Below are 18992 nucleotides of genomic sequence, written 5' to 3' on the forward strand. Positions count from 1 at the left end.
CTCTAAAATCAATTATGTATATATAATATATATATAATACTATATATGTATATATATATTTTTAAAGATCAGCAGAATGTCTTCTTGTCTAGATGAAAGATGAAAAAAATGTGTGTGTGTGTGTGTGTGTGTAGTACATTCTCATTAAGGGATCAAATTCATTCTTCCTATATTATTATTTCACCTCTGATTATGATATCAATTTAGAGAAGATGCAGTATATTTAAAATATTTCACCTGAAAAAGATCATTAACTATACTTACAACGAGAAATAGGGCAGTAATCCCAAGGAATGAGAGGATTTCCCGTGTAACACCAGGGGCCATGGGCGTCATCATCAGGATTCCGACAGTAATTCTTATTTAGCTTGCTAGCATCTGGTTCCCAGAAGATATGCCTGCATAAACAAAATACTCTGAACATCACAAGATGCTCATTTTGTCCAAAAAACCCCAAAATGTCACCAAGAAGATAAAACCCGAGCACATAACGTTCATTAGAGATATGGCACAAGCTTCAACTGATATGAATTTTGATTATTTTGTTTGATATTTATTTTGTTTCTACAGTTTTGAAGCATGTTCTCTAGCTCAGGAATATGGAATAGGACAGAATAATTAGCATAGTTAAATGATGAAAGATTTTATGGCTTTATTTCTTTTTAATAATTGCAGTGGTAAGGCAACAATATACCTGTGCATGGAAATGAACACTGGCAAAAAAAAAAAAAAAAAAAAAAGAGCAGATGACAAAGAACATCAATATTATAAAATAACTAGAAAACATGATCCATTGCAAAGTACTTTTTTGTTTCAGTGACTTATGAAGCATCTCTTGCAAAATAACTTTGCCAAAATACAAGAAGAAACATTGAGAAATTAATAACAATGTACTAATAAAATAGTTAAGTTATAAAATATCATTGGTCATAGAGTTACAAAATGTGATTTCTTGACAGATAACTGAGTAACACTTTGGCCTTTCATATTTTACATCTTCACTAAATCTGTTACAAAAGAAAAGCAAAAATATTGTATAGAAGACCATACCTGCTTATGTGCAGTATATATATATATATACACTGTACATAAGGTACAATATCATTACTGTACCTTACTAAATATTTAAATTTTAAAAATGTATAAACATAGTAAATTGTGGACCTAAATAATAACAGCAGTTGTTCTGCTGTTCTGCTGTTTGGTCAATTTGCATATTATGCTTTTATTATTATAGATTGCTATTTATATTTACTTCAGTAATATTAGTGAAGTTAAATTCCACATGGCCATCCTAACCAAATCATGAAAACTATACATCTAACTGGATTTGTTTTGGATTATTTATTACTACCATCTTAACTGTAATTAATAAGTAATTTTAAAAATTGGGAAGAGCTTTGGACATGGAAACTTAGACCATTTTTTCAAACTCGAGTTAATTTTCTGGAGCAATAACAACAGCAAACACATATAATACTATGTGCCAGATTCTATGTGATTTACATATATAACCTAAGTGCCACCATGTAACTTAATCATTCATCAGTTTCCTACAAATTATTTCCAAGTGACTTTTAACTATTTCCAAAAGTAATCTTAAGCTTAGTAAATTAATAGTTATAACCATTGCAATATCTAAGTAAATGTTACATCTTTCCAGTAATATGCTGCTAAATATTTAACAACTGGAACTCTGAAGTGTGTAGGAAGGGAGTCTTTATAGGTTGTCCCTGCTGATTTTTGTGGTGTAAATACTTCCATCATAAAAATATTGACCTTCTAATGAGAAATCAGTAAAGGCAGAGTTAGTACAATTGTCTCTCACAGGTCTGTCCATAAGAGCTAGATCCACCCCTTTGTATTTCTAAAAATGAGTTTTAAAATAGCAGTGTTCAAATTAGCATTTAATTTTAATCATGCTGATTCCTGCCTAAAATTCATTAATGAATCCCTTTAATACTCAGGATAAAATCCAAACTTCTTTAAACAGCTTCCAGGGCTCTATATAGTCTTGCCACTGGGGAATTCCTTGTCTGTGGACAGTGGCCAAATTACGTTGTTTCAAACTTCCAAAATTATTTCTGATTTTTGAACAATTCAATCTTTAGGCTTTGGAACAAACTATACCTTCTGCCTAATGCACTCTATCTCCCACATTTCCTTTCACCAATTCCTGCTTACCTCATGTCACAGCTAATGTCCCTTCCTCTAGAATTCTTCCTGACGATCAAAGGTTTGAGTGCCACTTTTTTGCATTCCCACAGCCTAAAATATGCTATTTTCATAATTTTTACAATATGATATTGGCATTTTCTGTTTTCTGGCATTACATACTAGAATTGAAAATCTATGAGGAAAGAATTCTGCTTATGCTTGAAGTCCTAGAGCTACTGTGCCCAATACAGTGGCTATTAGCTACATATGGCTACTGAGAAATTGATATGTGGCTAATCCAAATTGAATGGTGCTATAATTGTAAACATATGCCAGATCTTGAAGGTTTTACATTTTAGTATAAAAATGTAAAAGATCTCATTAATAATTTTATATTGAATACATATTAAAATGAAAAAGCTTTAGATATATTTGATTTATAATAAAACTATATTTACAAAAACAATCCTGCCTGTTTATTTTTACTTCTTTCAATGTGTCTATTGGAAAACTTAAAAGTACATATGAAGCTTACATATGTGAAATGCATATTTATGTTAGAGAGCACTACCTTAGAATTATCACTATTTATGAAGTAAATTAATTGAAACATTATCATCCACTAGTGAGTACATTTTGGAAGAGAATAAAGACTTTAAAGTTAAAGTGTGGCTGGAGGCAAAATGACTCAATTTCTCTGAGTGCTAAAATTCTTATTCACGCATATAGAATGGTCAAGTGTGATAACTCATCTAATGTAACTATGCATATATTCTGGGATATTTTATGTCACAACTATGGCCTTTCTTTTGTAATTTCAAACGCACTGACACTATTGCTAGGTTTGAGTGGAAGATAACTTATTTTTCTGTGAATATGTCCAATGTTAAAATCTCTACTTCTTTGAACTATATAGAATTTTTTCCAATTACATTCCTTTTATTTTAGAAACATTTTATACGTCAAAATAAGGTTATATAAGGAACATGTCTTTCTAAGTTTTTAGGAGTTAATTGGATATTAAGGTATGTATGTACATGAAAATGGTAACTTACTCAATTTTTATGAATATTAACAATTAATTATGAGAACATAATAATATAATGTACTATATGAAACATAAAATTTATCACTTAATTATGCCTTGTCTTATTAAGTAATGTAAATTATTTTCTCAATATGACCATATCCTCCATAAAGATGGAGTCAAAATGTATACCCAATTTTTGTTAATGTTCCCCATGGCACCTATCACAAAGCAGAACATACAGTAAGTGCTCAATAAATACGTACTGGTTTGAATCTCTTATTTAAAAGTTTGCTACTTAGAGGTAAAATATTAAATTGAGTTGCATGAATAATCAATCTAATGTTTTTGTTAGCTTATGATGATATATAAATAATGGAAAGAAATATCAGTGTGCATACCTGCATATACCTATTACTGTTATCACTACACTAGAGGCCCGGTGCACAAAATCTGTGCACAGGAGGGGTGAGGGAGGTGTCCCTCAGTCCAGCCTTCACCCTCTCCAATCTGGGACCCCTCGGGGGATGTCCAACTGCATGTTTAGGCCCTACCCCACACAACCGCAGTCAGGGATCGGGCCTAAACTGGCAGTTGGACATCTCTCTCATAATCCAGGACTGCTAGCTCCCAACCGCTCGCCTGCCTGCCTGCCTGCCTGATTGTCCCTAACTGCTTCTGCCTGCCAGCCTGATCACGCCCTAACCACTCCCCTGCCAGCCTGATTGATGCCTAACTGCTCCCCTGCCGTCCTGATCACCCCCAACTGCCCTCTCCTGCAGGCCTGGTCCCCCCCAACTGTCCTCCCCTGCAGGCCCAGTCACTCCCTACTGCCCTCCCCTGCCAGCCATCTTGTGGTGGCCATCTTGTGCAAGGGTGTGTGGTCAATTTGCATATTACCTCTTTATTATATAGGATACTATATATTGTAAGAAAGAAATTTACACACCGGTGTAAATCTTCCATGTTCTTGTCCCACATTGAGCATGTTAGTCCAGATCGTGTTTTGGATAAATTGCCCATATAATTTTTGCCATTTCCACGATAACAATCTAAACATAAATAAATACATGGGAAAAAAACTAGTGAATACTAGGGAATACAGATAGAACAAAAACATAACATATACATTCACAAAAGTCAACATAAAAATTTAATCACTCTAAAATCTGTACAAATTATTTATTTTCAGCCAAATTTCTTTTTCATTAAAATGAGACTTTATGCAGTAAATTGCACATTTTTAAAAAAATTAAACAGGTGGCTTTTAAGGACACTTACAGTGGGAATTTTTAGAATGACATATATATTTCCCAACATTTTCTTCAGAAAAGAATGACATAATGAACACTCATATACTCATCACATTTGTTGTGTTTTAATTTTATCTTTCATGTGATTGGGATTTTGAGTCACCCAAGCCAGCTGTGTTTTGTTTGTTTTAAATATGTTGGGTTTTTTGTTTTTTTAAAAAAAATGATTTTTAGAGAGAGGAAGGACAAGGTATAGAGAGATAGTTGAGAGAAACATCCCCATATGTTAGCAAGCACTGCTGCCTGCCCACCCCATACTAGGGATTGAGCCTAAAACCCACAACCCGGGTATGTGCTCTGATTGGGAATCAAACCAGGAATAGAACCAATGACCTCTTGGTTCTGGGGTCTATGCTCAACCATTTAGCCACATCAACCAGGCCAAGCCAAATGTTTTGCAAATGCTCTTTAATTTCATCTTTTATTTGCTCATGAATAAAATCAATTTAAACACGGGAATATTGAATAAATGATATTTTGTTCTTTTCAGAGCTTTTATCATTATTACTGGTGAGTTTGATATCTTCATTAAGTGGTGCAAAAGAAAAACTTATTTTTATATAACAACAAAAACAAAAAATGTTGAGGCCTTTGAGACTGAGTAAACATACTGCCAAGTAATAGTCACTTAATGGCTTAGGCATACTTTGGTTAATTTTGCATGAATTAGTACTATGCTGGTTTTAAAATGGTTATTTTTTTATTTCCCACACTTCTTTTTTAGTCATCATTTTCTTATAAATGAATATTCCCTTCTCCCCTGCTCCTTCCATTTAGGTATTATTACTGCCAGTAATAGCAATGGTAGTGGTAGCAATACTACTGTTAGTAGTAGAAGGAGTGATATAAATGTGGATTATGAATTCTCTTAAGTGTATTTCACATAATCTAATAAATTGTGTTTTATCAACATTTATAAAGAAAGTCTGTAATTTAAGATTTTATTTTTTAAACAAAGTTATTTAATATCCAATTAGAAGAGCATTTATACATAAGCTAATTCAGGTGTTGCAAGATTTGAGAAGAAATTTCTAACTTATCAAACTATATGTGAAATTTATATTTTCTGGTATATGGAGAGGATAACAGCAACATTCTTGTGTGTGTGCGCGCGCACACGCGCGCATGTGTCATTAGCTTGGCGCATGCCATTAGCTTGGCAATATCAAATGATAGCATAAGAGAGTTAAAATTTCACAGCTGTATGTTGAATTGTCTATTAAGTAGGACTTCATTTTTAAATTGCCACACAGAGCCTGCACTTCGTTGTAATGTATCAGTACAATACATTATTAAAGAAAAACAATGCAATAAATGTTAAAGTATTAATAAAAAAGATAAAACATGGAATAATGGAAAGATCATTTTAAGGAGGGTTATATTCAGTCACAGCTGTGCTAATCTGAGTATTTAGCTAAGTTATTTAAATTCTATAAAACTAATTTCTTTGTCTATTAATTTGTGCACTTACTAGATAAGCAATAACATCTACTTAACTTCTAAAATACAAAACTCTCATTTTATATTACCTGACCTTTTAGTAAGTAATATATATGTACTGTACACAAAAGTGTCTTCATAGATGCCAGAAGCTTATCAAGCAATTGCTCTTTTTTGCCTCTATGGTCACAAATTATCAGTAATAGCTTTAACGAACAAGATAGGAATAAAACATCCAGTAGATACCAAGACTCCCTTAATAATTGGTTTCAACTTTATTTCCAAATGACCTTTAAAATCTGCCAAAGAACAGTGAAATTGACTGAAAAGGGACATCCCCTCTTCTCTCTGCAACTGTGTTCAGAGCTGTTCGTGAAAAATGTCACTGGGAAAGAGGTTAAAGGATAGATGAGTATGTATAGGACAATAAATCTATGAAATGAAGCTTTACCTCTGGCTTGGACTTTTTAGGATGATTTAGGATTGACCATAGCCATCATAATTAAATTTATGTGAAAAAAAATAATTATTCAAAAATTAGAGCTCTCAATTTACTATATACTAATACATGTCCATAACCTAACATTATTAATAATCTTTGACAAATAATTTCTTTTTAAAATCTATTTCAATCTGACATTACTACTGCTCCTGAAACAATTACCTTCAATGGCACCTATGTTTTCAAGTACAGTGGTGATTTATTTCAAACCCCATTGTTACATACCATCTCCCCTGCTAACACCCAGGTCCCCATAACTCTCATCTCCTAAATTACTGAAACAATCACTCAACTGATTACCCTGTTTGAGCCCTTGTCAGAAGTTCTGGCTATTTTCCATAATGCAGCCAGGATCGTCCAGTTAAAATTTAAGTCAGACAGGTCATTTAATTTCTCTTCTCAGAACCCTACAAGAGTTCCTTCCTTTTCAGAATAAAAGTGTAAATCCTTCCAACTCCTACAAGGCCTATGCGAGTTTAGCCAATTGCTCTATAACAGTGGTTCTCAGCCTTCTGGCCCTTTAAATACAGTTCCTCATGTTGTGACCCAACCATAAAATTATTTTCGTTGCTACTTCATAACTGTAATGTTGCTACTGTTATGAATCTTAATGTAAATACCTGATATGCAGGATGGTCTTAGGCAATCCCTGTGAAAGGGTCGTTTGACCGCCAAAGGGGTCGCGACCCCACAGGTTGAGAACCGCTGAGCTATAACCTCCTCTCCTGAGACTCTCTATCTTGCTCAGTCTCTACCAGCCATAATGATGTGCTGTTTCTTTAAACTTTTCAAGCACTCTTCCATCTCTTTGCAATTGTAGATTTTTTTCTATCTAGAATGCCTTTATAAACAGATGCATATGGCACATGTGCTCCCTGACGTCTTTCTGGTCTTCTTAACACATTGTTTGCGGGGAGTTTTTATCGCGCGCTAACAGGTGGTGCGGGCCATTTTTGCTAATTTTTTGCGCAAATGGCAACGTTCAGTAAAATTACGATAACTTTAGTTTACGTATTGATACATTACCCGCATTCTATCACTAGTCTATAAAAAACGTATCAATACGTGTCCCGTGCTCTACTACCAGTCACCGTAAAACGTACAAGTAAAACGTATAAGTACGCTTCGCACATACAATGTGTTAATATGTAAGTTCTTCCCAAACAATTCTATATATATAAAAGCCTAAGCGACTGTTAGAACCTATCGACCACATGACCAGTCAAATGGTCACTATGATGCACACTGACCACCAGGGAGCAGACGCTCAATGCAGGAGCTGCCCTCTGGTGGTCAGTGCACTCCCATAGCCGGTCAATCTCCCACAGTCCCTATCCCTGGCCTGCCCTGATGGGCCACGATCGCCAGCCAGGCCGAGGGACTCCACCCATGCATAGATTTGGGCACTGGGCCTCAAGTTAAAATATAAAGTAGCAAAACCCCTCTCTTCTAACTGGAACACTTTTCTCTCTAGCACTACCACAACCTAACTTACTATCCAACCTCATTTTTAATTTGCTTGTTTTCTATTTACCAGAATTTAGTTTCAAGGGGGTCAAAGAATTTTGTTTTGTTTCCTGGTATATCTCCAGTGCCTAGAACTGTGTCTGGCACTGGTATACAGGCAATAACTAAATAAGCGTTGAACAAATGAATGTGAAAAAGAAATTAGACTTGGGGACTTTGCTTTTCAACAAAAGCAGTGCAATGAGAAGTAGGCTTTCTGCTGTAAATTGTGAGCTCCCTTTAGGCAGTTCCCCTGAATTTATTTAATCATGCCCATATTGCAAAATGTCAACTATTACCTTGTCCTCTCGACACGTCACATTTTGGAATTTGGGAGCAGTAGCCAACTCGGATGTTTGGATCAGTGGTAAAACACCAGGGTGACTCAGCCCCATCTGGATTTCGGCAATAATTTTCTCTTAGGTCCCTATTGAGAATAAGCATGTTAATGTAAATTGCCCGAGTTCTTACATTGATGGAATCAGCACTACTATACCTCTAGACACCCCAGAATGTGTGCATGTCAATAATTAGAGTTCTAAGTTTTGGTTTTAGGATAGTTAGAACAATTTAGAATTCAATATATGCAACGGACACTGCCCCATTACTGAAAAACGTGCTGACAGATGTCAGTATTCTTTTCCTCCCACCAGCCTGGAGTTTCAGACAAACACTCCTGCTTCACAAAAGAGAGAACTGGTACCACTCACTACATTCTTCTCACTTATTGTCAGTCTAGGACTCTCAACTGCTACACATTTTAAAACTAAACTCTTATTTATTATCTTTACGGCTCATATATAATGTAGAAACAACATGCATCTCTCTGTAGAATAAAGGCTATTATTAATAGTCATTAATTACTCTCACTTAAAATGAAAATTTTGCCTAATCAAACATTTGCCACACAAAAACATCATACCTATTTCTTCTTTGAATTCTGTCTTTTCTCGATTCATTTAACTTGCTACATATATTTATTTTAATTGCACATTACTTATTTCTTGACTTGGAGATGTTACCTAAATTTTTATAAATATTTTTGTAAAATAGACATAATTATAACATAGAAACCTAATATAGAAGTCATCAATGTAGTATATGTACATCCTTTATTTTACCAGTAACTTATTAAGTATTTAGAGTTCTCAGTAAGGAAAAATTCTATACAAATATTCTCTGTGTATAAAAGTATTTTAATGCAAAACTTAATATAAAATTCACTTCAAATGAAATACTGAATTTAAGACTTGGTTTCCTAAACATGCTCTCTAATTTAAAGCAAGCTTGCACTGTCTTTTTTTAGATCTGTGAATAATAATTTAACAAAATTAAAATTCAATCTATTAAAACCACATTATTTACATCACTTAGGTCCAATTAAGAGCACTGCCCTGGCTGGGGTGGCTCAGTTGGTGGAGCGTTGCCCTGTGCACTGAAGGGCCACCAGTTCCACTCCCAGTCAGGGTGCGCACCAGGTTGAGGGCTCTTTCCCCATTTGGGGCACATGCAGGAGGCAACCAATCAAGTTTTCTCTCTCATATTTATGTTTTTCTCTCTTCCTCTCCCTTCCGCTCTCTCTAAAATCAATAAAAACACATATTTTTAAAAGGAACTATAATTTTATTGATACCAAAATTAACCACTAGAAACTGAGAAGTTCTTAAGGAAGAGGTTTGGGTTTGATTATAAAATCAATAATAATTTATATAGTAAAAATAGGTCCTGACACAAACTTTGTTATTTAAGGTTATAATAACAGTGATTGCCAATAGTGAAGTCCACGGAACAACAAGTTTTCATAGTTATAACCCCTATTCAAGCCTTTAGCCTTCTTATAAATGATAAAATTATTAACTGGAAAGGTAAAGAAAATCTGTCATTTCTTTCAAACAATTTATACTCATGTTTCAAAAATGTATGTCAGTACAAAATATGTGCATTAAAGTTTACATAAAATTTATACCATTTTGTAATTTTAGATGAGTAATTGCTTAGTTAAATTAATTTAGGGCGAGATCATTAGAGTTCTAAGGCTAACAAAAGTCTTAGTTTAGGCCCACTTTAAAAACCTATATAGAATTGCCAGTGAGGTTGACCATCTTTTCATATATCTGTTGGCCATTTGTATGTCTTCTTGGGAGAGGTGTTTGTTCACTGGAAACCTATATTATCCTATTAACCGATGTCATCTCAATTAATTTAATTAAAAAAATAAAAAAATTATTTAACACACACAAATCGATAACTATAAGCACCTCATTAATCTAGATTAAGCAAGCATGAGAGTCAAGGCATGCCCAAATGTTTTTTCTATGATCTTTCCCTTCACTTGAAGAAAGAATTGTTTACAATTTCTAAAACAAATTATTATATGATTCATGTAGATTCATCATGGGCACTGTGGTTGAGTTATAGTTTTAAAATTGTCATTTGTAAGGGGTCTCATATTGCAGCAAATGCAACCAGAGACACCTGACTAGCACACTATTCTCTGTTAGACCACAAATAAATGCATCAACATTCTGAGAAAAATGTTGAGTCAGATTTTATCTGTTTTATAACAAAACTCACTATTTTTTTTGTATGTGGGTTTGGTAATCTTGACCAAGTAGATAAATTAAGAAAGGATAACTTAAATTCTGATAACAAATAATAACTAAACTTTTGATAATTTTTAATTGTGAAATATGTGAATTACATTATTTTTTTCTTACAAATAAATTTAATTGGGTATTCACACATACATGATTTCTTACTTGAATATTACCAGTCTTAGAAGTTAACAGAAAGTGTGAATGGCACTGACAGTGTCTTCTCTATCTCTCTTAACTGATCTTTTCTCATTTTCTTTGCTTTCTTTACTTTGATATTTATTTCTGAGGTGTGAAACATATAGGTCAGGAATAAAAAGTATACTGCTGTGAAAAAAAATGATGGAAAATAAACCCAGAATAACAACTATAAATGTGTTATTATAAAATAATGAAAAAAACTCATAAGCGATGAATATTTATTATCTAAGTAAATACATTAAATTAACTTAAAAAGAAAAACATAAAATATCTCCCTTCTCCAGTGGATTGGCTGACTAGTGCTCAAAATTCTCCATCTTGAAATGTTAAGTTCTCTTATTAAAATCCAATTACATAAAGCCAATATATGTTATTTATAGGTGCTATTTCAGCAAGGCACTATGAATGACACGTGTGTTATAAATTTCAAAAGCAATCATTTTATGTTCCCCATAACAAGGTGGACAATTTTAAAACACATGGCATTGTGGCTGTGTCTGTCCGACAAGTCAAGTGGTGAAAAAAAGCAGCCACAGAGGAGGCACATACAACCAAGTAACTGACATTTAAGGGAAGTTTCTTTGGCTTAATTCACCTAAACAAATGTTTTACTTCCCCATTTTTAAAAAGCAAACCTAGAAACAAAAGAAAATATTCATTTAACATTTAAAAAAAAGTTTGTTTCAAGGCCTAATATTCATCAGTTTACAATATTAGCTGAAAATAAGATACTCCTCTTTTTGCAGGAGAAAAAGTATGTAATCTAAAGTTAATATGAAAGGCACTGGTTTAAAATTTGACTGGTTACTATTACCATTTATTGGTTTGTTAGGCCCGTAGGAACAAAGCTATGGCCCTAGCCAGTTTGGCTCAGTGGATAGAGCGTCGGCTTGCGGACCACAGGGTCCCAGGTTTGATTACGGTCAAGGGCATGCACCTTGGTTGCAGGCTCCTCCTGGGCCCAGGGCCCTGGTCAGAGCTTGTGCAGGAGGCAACCAATCATTGTGTTTTTCTGACATCGATGGTTCTCTGTCTTTCCCTCTCTTTTCCACTCTCCCTAAAAATTAATAGAAAAATATCCTTGGGTGAAGATTAACCAGAAAAAGAAAAGCAAAGAACAAAGCTGTGATTAGAAACCTGTATATGTGCTTCCCAAAGCACAGTACATAAGCCATCTGATTTGAAAGTACCTAGAATTCTTGTTAAAAAATGCATATTTGACCTAAGGAATCAAAATCTCTGAGTAGATTAATCTGCCTTTAGCACACTGAAGTTTAAGGATTACTAACCCAGAAAATATTGAAAAGTAACCACCCTACCTCATTTTCCCAGAGTTTACTGCACATTTATAATATTTGCCTAATTTACTCACTTGCACTTGAAATTTTCAGGAGTTATGTCATGCTGGTGGGGATACTGGGAATCCCATCGCTGACATGGAATTCCATTCCAAATGGTATTGACGGTTCCCCGATAACCTTCTCCTTGACCTTGAATGCATTCAGTTGTTTCCATAGGGACATTGGTGTCATTCATAGTACTGTGAGCTATTGATAAAAATAAATACAAATTAATAAAATCTTTCAAACTATCATCCTTCTGAATGTTCATTTGCATTCATATTACTTGGATATTTTGTCATATGCATTTTTATAATAATTGAGTGGAAGAAATATTAAATGTATCATTATTACTATCACACTTAACGTACAGGAGCAAGTTGACATGGTGGACCCGACTGTGAAACTTTTCTCCATATAAAACAGAATATTTTAGCTTGGCTTCATCTAGACCAGTTTAAAAAAGCATCAACTGGTAATTTTTAAGTTTCCTGGATCTGTCTACTCATGTTTTAACATTAGACATGAAATTTCTCTATTTATTAATGTTTAACTATCCCATATATTTTTTAATCACTTTTCTTTGGAAATTGAAAAACATCTATGAGTAATATAATGATCAAGTAGGGAAATGAAAAAAATACTTTGCTCTAAGTTTGGCCATTAAAAAAATTTTACGAAAAAGGAAATTAATGTTGGTCTAGAGATTAGAGTTATAAAAAAAAGTCAATTTATCATTATGGCTATCTCCTTTCCAATTTTCCTTTCAAACACCAAATTAGGTTGTTCTTGAAAAGTTCTTCAAAGGCATTTATTTCCATATGTCACTATAACATATATGCTGAGTATATATTTCTGAAATAACTATACAATTATTCCTAAAATTAATTTGTTTAAATACATACAAAGTTGGTAATGGTATTAACCTTGGTTTTTCTCTAATATTATAAATATACTAGAGGCCTGTTGCATGAATTCGTGCCCAGATGGGGTCCAGCAGGCCTGCCCCCATTGGGGCTGATCGGGCCGGGCCTGCTGGGGGGAGGGGACGTGGGAGGTTGGCCAGCTAGCCCTTCCCCCTGGTCAAACTCCTGTTTGAACTCCCTGTGGAACTCCTGGTTGAGGGGACAATTTGCATATTAGCATTTTATTATATAGGATTTGAAGCTGATATGCTAATTTCTTTTATTTTTAATAAACTTGTTGGCATTTAAAAATACAAAAATTAGTTGTTCTAGCTCTTTTCTTAGTCCAACTGTAATTCTTACCATATTTTATGAAGATCATGAAAATTTCAGTAACGAAGAAGTAAAAAAAAAAAAAATACAAAATTAAATTTTTACCACAACTTGGACTTTCTTTTTGTCTTTAATGTTATTCAAACAAAATATTAACTCAAAACATTCTGGAGCAACCAAAATTCATATGCCTTTTCAAAAGATACATGAAAATGTTTATGGTTCAAAAGAGTTAAATTCAATGTAAACTCCTCAGTAACCTTTGCCATTCCAATGGCATTCAAGATACTACTGGATAAAACTCAATTTGACACCCTCCAGGACAGTTTAAGATTTGAATAAATGCCTTTGATTTATCCAATCTGGAATTAGATGTGTCAGTTCTCCAAAGGAGAGGCCAAAATTAGACATGACTTCAGAGGCCGGGGATGTCTATACAAGTGCTCCTTATGTAATAGAATAAAAAATTTAATGGCTTTTCACTTTTATTTAACTTTATATTTTCCTTACAAATAATTACTACCTCATGTGGCGAAATGCTTTATTTCATTAAATTCCATGGAAATTACATAGCTTGAAGTTATTCTATGAAGCTTCGTGAAAAAAGGAGGAAGATTAATTAATAACCATCCCAACAGCTGGAATATGTTGTATATACAGATTTCTACAAATTTGCCTTTTAATAACATCAGCTCATTTTTAAATGTTTTAATTTTTTATGTACCTACTTTAAGGGAAAAAAGTGCCTCAGAATTATCCTAAGTTAAAAGGAATTTCAAATTGAGATGAGAAAGTGGCTGAAGATTGACCCATAAAGTGCTCATGGTTGATAGCCTAGAGAATGTTTACAAATGTATTATAAGAACAAAAATTATTGAAGAAATGACTTGTATAAAAAAAGTTGGTTCTAATTAACCAAGTTCTTTATGATTTTAATATTACCTAAACTTCTTTCAAGAAATAGTAAATAAGATGGATTTCATAGGTCCTGAGGAACTATATGTATTTCATTAAAACAAAGGCCACTAAGCTGCTACATTTCTGATAATTTGAGTTTACTGTTAAATTATGTGAGGAGACTGTGGGGGGAGACTGTAAAGGATGATAACTCTAAAACAGATAAAAGGTCAAGCTCATATTGATATATTTCATATATAGCTGCAAAACTATATGTGATGTGAAAGAAGACAAAACAAATGTCCTCAGGAATCCATAAATTTGTTAGCTTAGCATCTTAGAAGAAAAGATTTGATTCCTTCACTTCTTGGACACAAACTCCTGGGCAGCAAACTTGTGACCTTGGTCGGGACTCAGAGTCCTGACAATGGGAGAAACAGAGTTACAGCAGTCAAAGCAGAAATACTTCTATTAATCTTTTCACAAACCTCTTTTACTTTCTTACTTATTTGTATATATTGTTTTATTTTTTTTTATTACTGACTCATTTTTTTTCAAGGCTGAAACTATGGCTCTTTGTTTTCACGTGGAAGTCATCACTAGGTTTTGTTTAATGTAAAAAAAAAAAAAAAAGAACTGCCCCCCCCCACCCTTCACACACACACACACACACACACACACACCAAAACAAAAATAAAACTTGGCTTCAAGGAAACCCATCTGTCACCAGGAGCCTGGTTGAAAGATTCATATTTTTAGAAGAGAAATACAGTACAGAATTCTTTAGAGAGCAGTTTTTACAGAAGTTTGGGGGACTAGAAGTTTTAAAGCTACTTTGGGGGGCTTATTTCCCAGACTCAAGTATTACTCTGACACTGTGAACACGTAACAGCAAAACTTAGTCTTAATGAGTCCCATCAATCACCTTCAGCTAGATGTGGGCCCAGCACATCTTACTAGGAACCTAGATTGAGGCTGAGCCAATCAGGGATTAACAGGCTCTTACTCTCCTTGGACAACAGTATGATTTGCCAGATATAAACCTAAACAATGAAAAAAAGGAGCATGCTATTTAGAGATGGTGAGGGGTTTGGCCATGATTTGATGGGATTTCTAAAAATGGCAGCAGATTCAGAGGGCTGTTTCCTCCACTATGTGAATGCACCAGTAGCCTCTCACGGTATAACTATGCCTGTGTGGAGATGTGGGAGCAAAATGTTATGCCTACTGTGTTAATGTGAGATTAAATATAAAGTGTCACTTTTAGAGAGTATTGCATTTTCCAAGTAATTTTTCATAAGCACCTTTTACAAAATGACACTATTGTAGAAATGACCTAGAATCGTTAAAATGTGTAACAATACATAGAGCTTTAACCAATTTGAATTACACCGCTCTCTGTAAAAGGGAGATAATTAACATAAACAAATATTACCATAGTTCATTAAGAAATTAATACCGGGAAAATTAAAAGAGTAAGCAATCATATGATCATCAGAAAATATTAAGAGGAATGTTAATATATAAAAGCTAGTAGAAAATAACTATTTTCCTAATTTGAAGGTAAATATATAACCTCAAACACCTGATGGTTTTACTTATTCTTGTGTTTTTAATTCAGTGGAAATATTACCTATGATTTTAACTACAAACTAGCAGTATTTATTTATTTTTATTTTTTTAAAATATATTTTATTGATTTTTTACAGAGAGAAAGGGAGAGGGATAGAGAGTTAGAAACATTGATGAGAGAGAAACATCAATTCAGCTGCCTCTTGCACACTCCCCATTGAGGATGTGCCTGCAACCAAGGTATATGCCCTTGACTGGAATCGAACCTGGGACCCTTCAGTCCACAGGCCAACGCTCTATCCACTGAGCCAAACCAGATAGGGCAAAACTAGCAGTATTTAGATAGAATTTTACTTTAACTAAAAAGTACCTTCTGAAGTTAGTGCATCTGTATTTATCCTATTTGACATTCAGCTGCTAGCAGTAACCCCATAGTCCAGTGGTTCTCAACCTTCTGGCCCTTTAAATACAGTTCCTCATGTTGTGAACCAACCATAAAATTATTTTCGTTGCTACTTCATAACTGTAATGTTGCTACTGTTATGAATCGTAATTTAAATATCTGATATACAGGATGGTCTATGGCTACCCCTGTGAAAGGGTCGTTCGACCACCAAAGGGGTAGCGACCCACAGCTTGAGAACCGTTGCCATAGACAAAACTTCATAATTCTGGTGGCAATGTATAAGAATAAATAACAAAGACCAAAAAGATAAATTAGTACAAGATAACTAGTTGTCATCAATCAATAACGCATGCAGCTGTCTAATAACTACCCAATGAGGACCATGATGAATAATTTGTCCATAGACCCTTTAATGTGATATAAATGTTTGATCTTTGCTGCCTACATACATACTTACTATTCAAACAAGATGACTTATTCCTGAACTGCAATAAAGTCAACTTCTTCAGCTGTCCTACTGTATAAATATCAAAACCTGGTTCAAAAACAAAACAAATGTTTTATGCCAATTACTTTGGGAAGGGCTATTAAATGGTAGGAAAAGTGTTCCTTTAGACTTAATACTTTAACATGCCACCTAAATTAAGGGATGAGTTTGAAGAGTCTCTGGAAGCCAAGTGAAGTGTTAAGCACAGAAATGTCCTCAAATATTGGCGGAAATGGATGAAGTCTAGCCAAAGCAACATGTTTTTTAAATACTGCATTCCCACGTACACAAATATTTTTGCAAGTAATGTCTACCAAACTCATACGGAAACTATCCAGAATCTTCTGAGAGTTCCGCCCAAATAAAACATTTGCCAGAGGTGTCAGTAGTGATCACCCTTTCGAGCAGATGCAAAGATAATTTATATGATCCTTGGTGGCCTAGGAGAGAAAGAATGTTTTTCTTTGATGATTGACATGAAATTTTCTGTTTGGAGATGCTTTAAGGAAAATAACATTTGCTAATTAAATGTTTTACTGTCCTGTTAGAATACAATCAAATACAATGGGTGCCTCTTGGAATGTTAATTTCACTTTGCTGGTGTGGATTGCTAGTGGGGAACTTTAAGGTTTAAGAGAATGGACATTAATTGTGATGCAATACGTGGAACAAACATCTGCTTCTTCCCCACCCCCACCACTGCCCCCCCCCACCCCCCCAAAAAACAGTAGAACAAGATGACTAATAAGTCTGCTCCGTTTTCTCTGTGAAAGGCTAGCCAAATCTATGCAGAAAGACCACATGGCCCTAACGGAGATCCAAGGCAACTGAAGAATTCTAATGCACACGCATATTACAGAGAGCCACCCCCATGGCTCTGTAAGACTTACATGGACAATAAGTAAAGCCCTACATTTACATATCCCCCGCGTACCCCAAAACTTGGTTTTCCCAGTGGTGATAAGCTATCACTGTTCTTTTGACTATAGTGAAGAACGTTGCTTCACAGGCCCTTAGACAAATACTTGCTTATTCTTCCGACGAGTTCATTCCACCCACTTCTTACTCCCAGCTATTGAAGAGCAACTGAAATGCAGGCTTTACTCTATGATGGTCCCTGGAGATTCAGAACAGTGTGTAAGGCTACTCGCCTGTCAACAGACTTGTATTCTTTGGGGCCACAAAAGACAGGACCGGGCTCAATGTAAATTTAAAAAGTTTCTCGTTTTAAAATTGACGTGGGAAAGTAGTATAAAGACCTCCAAAGTGCAAACCTCAAATTGCTTGCACGTTTGCTTTCCATGTGAACCTACAATTCCTAACTGAAACTTTTCCCTGGACTTTATCCAAGCCTTTTCTGGTATAAAATGCTCAAGAGACAAGACTTTCATGAAAGGTCTTCAATTCTATACTCTTATTCCTTAGTAGATGACTTGGGAAAAAAATAAAACCTTGAAGCATAAGATCTTTCCCTTGAGAACGGTATTGACAGTATCGATCTTTCCTGACTCAGACTACAGTAAGAAGATTTTATTCCTATGACTCTCTGTCTGGCGTTAGATGGATTAATAAAATTCTGAGAAATAACCAGTTTTCTTTAAGAAAGAAAATAATTTCAGCGTATTTGCATGTAATTTTAGGAAGTTATTTTCCCAACATACAAACATACTGAATTTTTAAAGGTAGATGTTCTCTTAAAATGATGCCAATGTATATTAGTTACTAGGAGGAAGGGTTCCTTTCATTAATGACCAATGGCAATATAACTACATGAGACTGCTCAGGCTGCCATAACAAAATACCACATACTGGGTGGCTTATACAATAGGTGTGTATTTTCTCACAATTCTAGAGGCTGGTAAATCCAAGACCAAGGTACCACTCAATTTGGTTCCTGGATTGCATATGGCTACCTTCACCTCATATGGTGAAGTGAGAGAGTGAAAGAGATCTCTCTTCTTCTACTTATATAGCCACAAATCCTCATTTTACTTTATTTAACCTTAATTACATCTAAAAGCCCTATTTCCAAATACAGATACAATAGGGGTCAAGATTTCAATATATGAATTTTTGTGGGGAAGGGACAGAATTCAATCTATAACAATATTTTTAATAGAAATCTTAGCTACCAAAGATCTGCCTAGTTTAGATTTCTGAAGTGGGATATAAAGTTTCAGTTATGCAAGATGAGTAAGTTCTAGAAATCTGCTGTACAACATAGTACCTATAGTTAACAATACTGTACTGTATGCTAAAAAAATGTTGAGAGAGATATCTAAGTGTTTTTACCACAATAAATAAATAAATTG

General features: G+C 34.4%; 1 protein-coding gene across 2 annotated transcripts in view; it reads right to left on the minus strand.

Moving 5' to 3' along the window:
• The window catches only part of HGF (hepatocyte growth factor), a 71786-nt gene that overhangs the window by 20151 nt on the left and 32643 nt on the right, over positions 1-18992 (minus strand). For both annotated transcript variants that reach the window (XM_059712157.1, XM_059712156.1), the window contains exons 8-11: positions 12113-12287; positions 8245-8372; positions 4134-4236; positions 265-398 (exon numbers count right to left, since the gene is read on the minus strand). In XM_059712157.1, the coding sequence (XP_059568140.1) occupies positions 265-398; positions 4134-4236; positions 8245-8372; positions 12113-12287 (540 nt within the window). The remainder of the gene's footprint in view (positions 1-264; positions 399-4133; positions 4237-8244; positions 8373-12112; positions 12288-18992) is intronic.

Source organism: Myotis daubentonii, chromosome 10 (genome assembly GCF_963259705.1).
Source record: "Myotis daubentonii chromosome 10, mMyoDau2.1, whole genome shotgun sequence".
NCBI classification, from domain to species: domain Eukaryota; kingdom Metazoa; phylum Chordata; class Mammalia; order Chiroptera; family Vespertilionidae; genus Myotis; species Myotis daubentonii.